Source organism: Pongo pygmaeus, chromosome 20 (genome assembly GCF_028885625.2).
Source record: "Pongo pygmaeus isolate AG05252 chromosome 20, NHGRI_mPonPyg2-v2.0_pri, whole genome shotgun sequence".
Classification (NCBI taxonomy): domain Eukaryota; kingdom Metazoa; phylum Chordata; class Mammalia; order Primates; family Hominidae; genus Pongo; species Pongo pygmaeus.
The window spans coordinates 55,954,668-55,965,143 of NC_072393.2; the positions used below are offsets into that span (position 1 = coordinate 55,954,668).

Below are 10,476 nucleotides of genomic sequence, written 5' to 3' on the forward strand. Positions count from 1 at the left end.
CTATGGCTGCTTTGCTTCTCTGAGCCTCTGTTTTCCCATCTGTAAAGTGGGGCCAATTCCCATCCCCAAGGGTTTTTTGGGATCTGGGATGCCACTGTGTGGTAACTAATAGCTCTGGCACACTCTGACGGCGCCGCCCCTCCCTCCCAGCTTCTGGGGTTTGGCTCTGCTCTCCTGGATAATGTGGACCCCAACCCTGAGAACTTCGTGGGGGCGGGGATCATTCAGACTAAAGCCCTGCAGGTGGGCTGTCTGCTCCGGCTGGAGCCCAACGCCCAGGCCCAGGTGAGTGCTGCTGTGGGAGGCCTGAGGCCGGCAGGAAGGCCGCCTGTCATCTCTGCGCCCACCCTTCCTGCCTCACTGTTCTTTAATTCACGTCCCCACTTTGACCTTCCTCCTCTCACATTTCTTTGTCCACTTTTTCTCCTCTTTATCCATCAGTTTTCTCTCCTGTCTCCAACCTCTGGTGTTCCTCTCCTCTTCCTGTCCCTCCCTGATTTCTACCTTTCCATATCCTTTCCATCTTTCTCTCCTCATCTTTTATAATTTTCTTCCTCTCGGGCTCCTCTGTTGATTTCATTCTTCCATTCTTCTCTCCTGTGTCTTGTATCACCTTTCTGGCCCCTTTATCCTTCCTTCTTCTATCTCCCTTGTGTCCCCACTTCCCTGGGCTCCCCATCTCCTCTGAGTTCTGCCCCCAATGCCCCCACCCAGATGTACCGGCTGACCCTGCGCACCAGCAAGGAGCCCGTCTCCCGTCACCTGTGTGAGCTGCTGGCACAGCAGTTCTGAGCCCTGGACTCTGCCCCCGGGGATGTGGCCGGCACTGGGCAGCCCCTTGGACTGAGGCAGCTTTGGTGGATGGGGGACCTCCACTGGTGACAGAGAAGACACCAGGGGTTGGGGGATGCCTGGGACCTTCCTCCGGCCTTTTGTATTTTTATTTTTGTTCATCTGCTGCTGTTTACATTCTGGGGGGTTAGGGGGAGCCCCCTCCCTCCCTTTCCCCCCAAGCACAGAGGGGAGAGGGGCCAGGGAAGTGGATGCCTCCTCCCCTCCCACCCCACCCTGTTGTAGCCCCTCCTACCCCCTCCCCATCCAGGGGCTGTGTATTATTGTGAGCGAATAAACAGAGAGACGCTAACAGCCCCATGTCTGTGTCCATCACCCACTGCTAGGTAGTCAAAGAAGTGGGGTGAGGGCATGCAGAGTGTGGGTGGCCAGGCTTCGCAGCCCATGGGTGGGACTCTGGGGAGATAGCAGCAGCAGCAGCCGCCGAAGCCCCAGCTGCAAGGCCACCAGACGCACTCCTGTGCCTGGTTCCTCAGTCCCCAACACCAGGTAGCAGGCTCTGGGCAGCTGGGCCTGGTAGACCTCATCTTCTGTCTTCTCTGGTGGCCCTGGCTCTGGAGAAAGAACAGGGGGCACTGAGATGACAAGTAGCATGCTAACCTTTGCAAGCCACACCACATCCTGAGCCCAAGTTCTGAACGCGTGGGGTCTCTGAACACAGGTTTTGGGAGCCTCCTGCCAGGGGAGGGCCTCGGGGCTCTAGCTGGCTGTCAGCAACTTGAAGACCATGATGCTCTCACTCAGCTCACCCTCTTCCTCTTTCTCAGCCTTGGCCCCCATTTTCCTGGGGAAACTGTGCACCTGCAGGTGATCCTCTTAGCAATACACATGGCAAACACGGCAGCAATACACGAGCTTCAGTAGCCTTTTCCAGGAGCCCACCCGCCCCACTGTATGAGGCGTGTGGAGGGAAACAGGCAGGGGCCAGTGAGAGGTGGAGTAGCACAGCTAAGAAGGGGTGCAGCCCCCGAGTTGGAGCTCTTGACCACTGTACTGCATTCATCCGGGCTTCACTGGGGTCATAGCGCCATCCCAGGTCCCTTTCTTTGTCTCTCTGGGCCCTTAAGGGTTCTACGACAATTTTTCCGTTCTAACCCAGAATCTTGTGAAATCCTCCTCCATACCCTCAGCCTATCAGCAAAGCCTGTGCTTTCGGCAGTAGTGCAGAACGCTGGACTGTGTGGATATGGGAGCCAGATCCCGTGTTCGAATATGGCTCTGCCACTCATGAGCTGAGCCTCAGTTTCCTCATCTGTAATATGGGAATGATGAGGTAATGGGATAGTCCTCGCCTGTGAGGATGAAGTGATTTCATTCTTTCATTACATGTAAAGTCACTGGGAAGAGGTGAGGTCTCAATGTTAACTCTTGTTGACTACGATCCAGGAGGTTCTGAAGCCAGGCAGGGACCTCCCTTCCCCTCCCTTCCCATCTGCATCAATGCTCAGATCTCAAGGAAAACCACTGCCCTATGGCCCAGTGCATACTGGGTTCCTCCGCTTCCTCCAACCCCACCTCCTACTCCCACTTTGTGCGACCTGGGACTCAGTGTCCCCGCCTGCGCAGTGGGAGCACTGTGCCTTCCGCTGACCTGGTGGGAAGTGCGTGGAGGTGACCAGGGTATAGAAGTTTCGGAGGAGGCGCCGGCGCTGTTCTGGTGAAGGCTCTGCTGGGAGGAAAAGGCCGTGATGCAGAGCCCCTCCCCGGCCCACGCCTCTCCTGCCCCTGCCCCTGTCCTCAGTCACCTTTATCCCCCAAGGGCTCCACGGTGAAGAGGCAGCGTTTCAGTTCCAGGTGGAGGAGCAGCAGCCTATGGGAAAGGGAAGGGAATGTCATGGCTGGGGAAGAGGACATGACCCCCAACCCACTCCCTCCATCCGAGCCCTACCCGAGGATGTCTGTGTGAAGGCGGAAGCCACTGGGCAGCGCCCGGGGTCCCAGCGGCAGACAGGCCCGCAACGGGTCCAGCAGTGGCTGCCACCAGCGCTCCAGAAGCTGCAGGGGGCGTGGTCATTGGGACGTCGTCATGGGAAGGCGGGGCCGGCGGGGGAGGTCGGGGGGTGCACAAGGATAGGGGCGTGGTCAATCGGGAGGGGCGGGGCCTACAAAAAGAGTGGAGGGCGGAGGGCAGAAGGGACCGGGGAAGGGGCGAGGCCTGGAAGAATAGAGGCAGAGCGGGAGTGGCCGATCTTGGGGGGAAGGTGAATGACTGGAGCGCAGTCCAGAAGAGGCGGGGCTGGGGAAAGATGCCGCTGGCAGGGCAGGGTGGTGGGGAAGGGCTCTGCTGGTAGAGGGTGTCCTAAGAGGGAAAGCGGGACGTGGCGCGGGTTCACCTGTGGATACAACTGGCTGAGGGGTGGGCTTGGCCCGCAGAGTAGACACAGCTCCAGGCTCGGCAGCAGAGTCAGGGTCAGGAGCCGGTGTGGGACCTGAAGCAGGGCACAGGCTGGGGCTCACCGCGGCCCGGCCCCTTTCCATCGCAGATCCCGCCTCCTCGCGACTCGGCCCCCAGGTCACATCCCTCTGTCGCTGCCCGCCCCACCCACTCACCGTGGGGCTCCCGTGCGGCAGGTACACCGGGTAGTCGCGAGCGGTCTGCGGCGGCAGAGACCCCACCAGCCAGGGGAGCAGCACGGCCTCGGGCGTCCCCAGCCGCCACCAACCCTCTGTTGCTGCCACCACCCGGCCCGACACCACCAGACTGACGAAGGCCGTGCCCACGGCCTCAGCGAACCCGGAGAGGGCTTCCTGGGTAAGGGAGGCAGGAGGACTGGGAGTCAGCAGACAGGCGTAGAGGGTGGCAGCGACTTCCCAGGTGGGCAGGGAATGGGGAGAAACCCACAGCCAGCCCCCAGCTCACGCAGTGGCCATGCTCCTGCGTCTCACCCTCTCTGAGCCTGAGTTCCTTCACCTCCATAAGAAGTCACATCCCCAACTCACACTGTGAAGTCTGTGAAGTCTGATTAAACACCTAGCCTGGGCGGGCAAACTGAAGCTAATAATGTAAACGCAGCAGCTACCGTTCATCGAGACCTGTTACATGCCGAGGAGCCACCATTAGCAATGTGGAGAAACCAAGTCACCTGCTGAGAGTCACACGCCTGGGAGGCAGCCACACCAGGCAAGTCCACAAGAGCAGTATTTAAGTAGAGGTAGCTAGAGATCTCAGAGGCAGGAGGAAGAACATGCACTGAGGTTGCATGAGATCTCTGGGGACTGTGAGGTAGCTGGGTGGAGGTAGACTGTGGATTTAGCAACAGGTTAGGGGGTGCCAGGTGCCACAGGCCTTCAAACACCAGGCTGAGGAGCTGGGACCTTGTCCTGGGGGAGGTGGAGTCTGTGGGAGGGCTGTGAGCAGGAAAGGGGCAGGGCCAGCTCTGGATATAGTAGGATTCTTCTGGTGGCCGGGTGTGATGGCTCACACCTGTCATCCTAGCACTATGGGAGGCTGAGGCGGGAGGACTGCTTGAGCCCAGGAGTTCCAGACCAGCCCGGGCAACTTAGTGGAAACCCGTCCCCAACCCTAGTCCATCTCTTAAAAAAAAAAAACAGCCGAATGTCGGCTGGGCGCGGTGGCTCATGCCTGTAATCCCAGCACTTTGGGAGGCTGAGGCGGGTGGATCACGAGGTCAGGAGTTCAAGACCAGCCTGGCCAACATAGTGAAACCCTGTCTCTACTAAAACTACAAAAAATTAGCCGGGCCAGGCGTGGTGATCGGCGCTTGTAATCCTAGCTACTTGGGAGGCTGAGGCAGGAGAATCGTTTGAACCCAGGAGGCAGAGGTTGCAGTGAGCCAAGATCGCGCCATTGCACTCCAGCCCCTGTGACAGTGTGAGACTCCGTCTCAAAAAAAAAAAAAAAAAAAAATAGCTGAATGTGGTGGCACAGTGCCTACAGTGTCAGCTACTGGGGAGGCTGAGATGAGAGGATCACTTGAATCTAGGAGTTCAAGGCTGCAGTGAGCTATGACAGAGCCACTGTGCTCTAGCCTGGATGACAGAGCAAGACCCTTCTCAGAAAAGAAAGAAAGATGGCCCAGGCGCAGTGGCTCACGCCTGTCATCCCAGCACTGCGGGAGGCCAAGGCAGGTGGATCACCTGAGGTCAGAAGTTCAAGATCAGGTTGGCCAACATGGTGAAACCCTGTCTCTACTAAAAATACAAAAAATTAGCCAGGCGTGGTGGTGGGCACCTGTAATCCCAGCTGCTCGGGAGGCTGAGGCAGGAGAATTACTTGAACTCGGGAGGCACAGGCTGCAGTGAGCCGAGATCGTGCCATTGTACTCCAGCCTGGGCAACAAGAGTGAAACTACGTCTCAAATAAAAAGAGAGAAAGAAAAGAAAAGAAAGAAAAGAAAAAGAAAGAAAAAAGATTCTTCTGGGACCAGGTGAGGATAGGATTGGAAGCTGGGAGGATAGGAGGAGGCTGGGACAATGGTCCAGAAGAAAGAGGATGAGGACTGAGCCAGGGCCAGCAGAACAGGTGTAAGAGTTTCCATAGCATCCCCAGTACCTGCAAGAGGGACCCCTCTGGAGGAATCACGCAGTCCACACACTGGGTCAGGTCCCCGATGAGCTCCGAGTCCCCTAGGAAGCTGTCGATGAGGCAATAACTGGCCTAGGAGAGGAAGAAGGGACCAGCCTAGGATTCAGGTGGGCCCAGGGTCAGACAACCAAGAACCTGTGGGACCAGGCTGCCCCAGGGGCTGCTGCAAACTGTAGTTCCCAAATGGCAGTGCCCAGGTATCCTAACTTCCCACCCTCATGTCCTGCAACCTCACCCTCAAGTCCTTCTTCAGTCTCTCCACGTTGCGGATATTGGTCAGTTCTTCAAGTCCCACAAGAAGGACCTAGAAGAATCATATAGGAGAGGACGGGCGAGGGGCTAGAACTCGAACTCCTGGGTCTGAAGGAAGAGGGGGCTGGGACTCCCACTTCTGGGTCTGGGGATGGGGGAGTCAAGATTCCTGGGTTCTGGCCGGGCGCGGTGGCTCATGCCTATAATTCCAGCACTTTGGGAGGCCAAGGTGGGTGGATCACTTGAGGTCAGGAGTTTGAGACCAGCCTGGCCAACGTGGTGAAACCCCGTCTCTACAAATATACAAAAATTAGCTGGGCATGGTGGCGCGTGCCTGTAATCCCAGCTACTCGGGAAGCTGAGGCACGAGAATCGCGTGAACCTGGGAGGCAGAGGTTGCAGTGAGCCGAGATCAAGCCACTGCACTCCAGCCTGGGCAACAGAGCGAGACTCCGTCTCAAAACAAAACAAACAAACAAAAAAAAGATTCCTGGGTTCTGAGGGAGGAAGTGTTGGTGATCTGCACTCCTAGGTCTGAGGGAAAAGGATGCTGAGATCTCAGATTCCTGGTTTGGGGAGAAAAGAGGACTGGTGAGTCTCACCATGGCTCCAAACACCATTTGGAGTAGTCTCTCCAGCCTCAGCTCAGAGATGCCCACCTCAGATGACAGAACAATGAGGGTGATGCTGTGGAATGGAAGTGAGAAGAATGAGTCAAGGCCTGGGGAATCAGGAAGGGGTATGTTGGAGTCCGCCCATTGATCCTAGAACACCAGATACATCCTCTCTCAGCCCAACCTGCCTTTCTTATAGAGAACATCAGGGATCAAAGAGGGTAACTGGCTTGCTAAAGATCCCATAGCCAAATTAACAGCTGGTTTTAGAGAGCTGGAAGGCCTCCGGGGTCATCTTCAACAGGGACTATCACCCAGGCCCTGTCCCTGTCCCACGTTCCCTCCTGGGGACCTGTCATGGAAGCTTTTCCACACCACAGTCGTGTTCTCGGTCCTCGCAGAGCTCAGCTGCACCTCCAGATTCTGCCCAAACATGTGGACTCCATTGAGGGAACCGATGACAGAGAACGGGAGCTAAGGAGGGGTTAGGGACATCAGACAGGAGCACCCCCCCATCCCCTCCCCCTTAGGACCCAAGCGTGCCAGCTCCCAGCCCCATCCTCTTTCCATATGCCCTGGCAGTGCCTCTTTGGGGAACCAGGCTTATTGGTCCATTGCCTCCTCGGTCCTACAAACTCAACACTGAAACTTCCCCAGCCCCTACTGCCTTGAAGACCCAGAGTCAAAACACCGAACCCCCTTCGGTTTAGATACAGGCGTCCAAGGCCCCACCTGCTGACGGGCGGGGGTGCCGCCGCGACTGCTCCTGCAGAATAGGGGGACCCCGCTGGAGGCCGCGAGGCACAGCAGATGCACAGTGCCGCCCGTCCCCTCCTCCCCCATTTAGGACTCCCACCGCGGTCCCTCACGTGGGGACTGTCAGTGCCGGTCTAGGAGCATGCCGGTAATCACAGTAACTCGGCCTGTGGTCCGGAGCCGCCAGAGGGCGAGATGGGGAGCTGATTGGAAGAGGATTAACTTCCCGCCTTCTTCACCCAACTCAAACAGACTCTCAAACCGTATTCAGGCACCTCCCCCAAACCCATTAGGTTCTCTTCCGCCCCAACCGGAAGTCACGGTACCCCTAACAAAGATGGCGGCTAATTGAATTTGCAAAGCTTTCCAGTTTCTCCGAGGAGGTAAAGAGAACCAAGAGGCCGGATTGAAGATGATGACTGCGCCAAGGCGTTGCCTAGCCACCATCCTGTAGGCTTTGATGATTTACATTCTAAACGGAAAAAACAGTTGTGCCCGGATCAAAGATTGCGATGGTCCCAAAGCGTTGCCTAGCAACCACATTCCCTCTAGATTGCCATTATACAGTAGTAAACAATGTGCCCTACCCAAAGATGGCGACCGTGGCGGGGCGTTGCCGAGCAACCCCATTCGGCCTGATATCCATTCCAAGGCTGTAAACAGCTGTGCCCTGCTCAAAGATGGCGGCACGTCGAAGTCCGAGCACCCTCTTTGGGGCGAAATCGAGAAAAACACTATCTCCCCCACAACCTTCGAGGGTGGTTGAGTCCAGCGATCGTTGCCTAGTAACCACCCAAAAAAATGGTTGTTGTTATTAGAAAAAAGAAAACAAGGAAATCCTTTATTTTCCAGAATAATAAAAATAATATCATTTCTGTAATGAATTTATACATGATAGCATACCATGTAAAATGTGAAAAATCCCTTCCCCAATTTTTTCCTAAAATACAGTTTAACGTAGACTATTCATACGTTTTCACAAAGATGATCAATATACTAACATTTCCACACTTTTTTCCCATAGAAAAGTATGTCTATTTCATCTTAATAATGTATTTTTATAATCTATTTTATGGATGTGACAAATTGATTTGACCAATTCCGTATTGATGTACATTAGGTTGTTGAACTCCTCCAGACTAGCCAACTAGTGCTGGGACAGCATTTTACTGAATTTTTAAAATGCCCTTATGAATATTTTTATTATTTTATACAGGCAGCATTTACTTGTAAAAACAAAAGTATTTATGATTCATTTTGCCCTTCCTCTTCCTTCTTGCAGATCAGCCCATCTTTCTAGCATAATTTTTAATTTTCCTACTTCCTAAAGTACATCCTTTTCTCTTTTTTTTTTTTTTTTTTTTGGGAGAGGGGACGGGGTCTCGCTCTGTCGCCCAAGGTGGAGTGCAGTGGAACCATCTCGGCTAACTGCAACCTCCGCCTCCCGGATTCAAGCGATTCTCCTGCCTCAGCCTCCTGAGTAGCTGGGATTACAGGTGTGCCCCACCACGTCCGGCTAATTTTTGTAGTTTTTGTAGAAACAGGGTGTCGCCATGTTGCCCAGGCTGGTCTCAAACTCTTTGGCTCAAGTGATCCACCCACCTCAGCCTGGGACTACAGGCAGGAGCCACCATGCCTGGCCTAGGTACCATTTTAATCTTCCTTCTTGCCTATTGATTTTTTTCCCCTTTCTCTGGATTACTTTTATCTTCCTTATAACTTTATTAAAATTTTAGTTACACAGGCATAAAAGAGGGGGCTGCTCTAGATGAAAAGAAACTTGTCTAAATATGTGTGTGGTCTTTGTTTGGATCCTGATACAAATAAACCAACTGTAAAAACACATTTTGAGACAATTGGAACGTTTGATTACACACTTACTGTTAGATGATACTAAGAAGTTAATTTTGTTACAGGTAACAATGGCATACTAGTAATGTAAGAAAGTGTTCATAAAATTGGAGAAACCCCGGCTCTACCAAAAATACAAAATTAGCTGGGCGTGGTGGCGCATGCCTGTAAACTCAGCTACTCGGGAGGCTGAGGCAGGATAATCGCTTGAACCCAGGAGGCGGAGGCTGCAGTGAGCCGAGATTGTGCCATTGCACTCCAGCCTGGGCAACAAGAACGAAACTCCATCTCCAAAAAAAAAAAAAAAAAGCTTCAGCAAATGAGACTCTGTCTCAAAAAAAAAAAAAAAAAAGGGGGCTTCCGCAGGCTCACTGCCTGTAATCCAGGCACTCTAGGAGGCCAAAACGGGTGGATCACCTGAGGTCAGGAGTTTGAGACCAGCCTGGCCAACATGGTAAAACCCTGTCTCTACCAAAAATACAAAAATTTGCCTGCGAGGTGGCACACGCCTGTAGTCCCAGCTACTGGGGAGGCTGAGGCAGGAGAATAGGTGGAACCAGGGAGGCGGAGGCTGCAGCGAGCCGACATTGCGCCACTGCACTCCAGCCTGGGCGACAAAGCGAGATTTTGTCAAACAAAAAAATAAAAATAAAAAATAAAAATAAAAGATAAAAGAAAAATAGAAACCCAATAAAAAATAATTTTAAATGATAAAGGTAAAAACCTGTATCACTGGGCTTTCTGTAAGTACTTTTCAATTGGTGAAGATTATTATTATTATTACTTTTTTTTTTGAGACAGCGTCTCGCTCTGTCCCCCAGGCTGGAGTGCAGTGGTGCGATCTCGGCTCACTGCAAGCTCCGCCTCCTGGGTTCACGCCATTCTCCTGCCTCAGCCTCCGGAGTAGCTGGGACTACAGGCGCCTGCCACCACGCCCCGCTAATATATATATATATATATATTTTTTGGATTTTCAGTAGAGACGGGGTTTCACCGGCCGGGCGCGGTGGCTCACGCCTGTAATCCCAGCTCTCAGGGAGGCAAGAGGCGGGAGGATAGCTTGAGCCCAGGAGTTCGAGACCTGCCTGGGCAATATAGTGAGACCCCGTTCTCCAGAAAAAGGAAAAAAAAAAAAAGAGACGGGTTTTCACCGTGTTAGCCAGGATGGTCTCGATCTCCTGACCTCGTGATCTGCCCGCCTTGGCCTCCCAAAGTGCTGGGATCGCAGGCGTGAACCACCGTGCCCGGCCTGTTTTTTTGTTTGTTTTGGGTTTTTTTTTTGAGACAGAGTCTCGCTCTGTCGCCCAGGCTGGAGTGCAGTGGCGTGATCTCGGCTCACTGCAATCTCTGCCTCCCGGGTTCAAGCGATTCCCCTTGCCTCAGCCTCTCGAGTTGCAGGGATTACACGTGCGCAGCGCGACGCCCAGTGATACTGACCTCGTGATGCGCCTGCCTCTACCTCCCAAAGTGCTGGAATTACAGGCATGAGCCATCTCGCCCGGGTGAAGATTATGTTTTAAAATATTTATTGGCCATTCAAAATTTTGTGTGTGTGTTTGTGTGAAACTAGTCAGGTTTCTTTTTATTTATTTATTTTTTGAGACG

The 10,476-nt window shown here is 53.6% G+C and overlaps 2 protein-coding genes across 8 annotated transcripts in view; one reads left to right on the forward strand and one right to left on the reverse strand.

Annotated features, from left to right (window-relative positions):
• AP2A1 (adaptor related protein complex 2 subunit alpha 1) overlaps positions 1 to 1,146 on the forward strand; it is a 42,451-nt gene extending 41,305 nt beyond the window's left edge. For 2 of the 3 annotated variants that reach the window (XM_054464803.2, XM_054464804.2), the window contains 2 exons: positions 151 to 285; positions 715 to 1,146. In XM_054464803.2, the coding sequence (XP_054320778.1) occupies positions 151 to 285; positions 715 to 792 (213 nt within the window). In that variant the 3' untranslated portion in view covers positions 793 to 1,146. The remainder of the gene's footprint in view (positions 1 to 150; positions 286 to 714) is intronic. The other variant, XM_063657310.1, reaches the window with a different exon arrangement.
• Positions 901 to 7,522, reverse strand: FUZ (fuzzy planar cell polarity protein). Of its 5 annotated transcripts, XM_054464811.2 has the most exons (12): positions 6,997 to 7,316; positions 6,617 to 6,738; positions 6,253 to 6,337; positions 5,634 to 5,702; positions 5,366 to 5,470; positions 3,403 to 3,600; positions 3,186 to 3,281; positions 2,741 to 2,847; positions 2,598 to 2,662; positions 2,444 to 2,518; positions 1,977 to 2,104; positions 901 to 1,406 (listed from the first exon to the last, which is right to left on the reverse strand). In XM_054464811.2, exons 1-12 carry the CDS (start codon positions 7,105 to 7,107, stop codon positions 1,113 to 1,115), a joined length of 1,455 nt encoding a protein of 484 aa, XP_054320786.2. In that variant the 5' UTR covers positions 7,108 to 7,316; the 3' UTR covers positions 901 to 1,112. The 5 variants fall into 5 exon arrangements, with proteins under 5 accessions (XP_054320786.2, XP_054320789.2, XP_054320787.2 ...); XM_054464814.2 differs by lacking the exon at positions 1,977 to 2,104 and having other exon boundaries at positions 6,997 to 7,522; XM_054464812.2 differs by lacking the exon at positions 6,253 to 6,337 and having other exon boundaries at positions 6,640 to 6,738; positions 6,997 to 7,319.
• Positions 7,523 to 10,476: the final 2,954 nt, after the last annotated feature.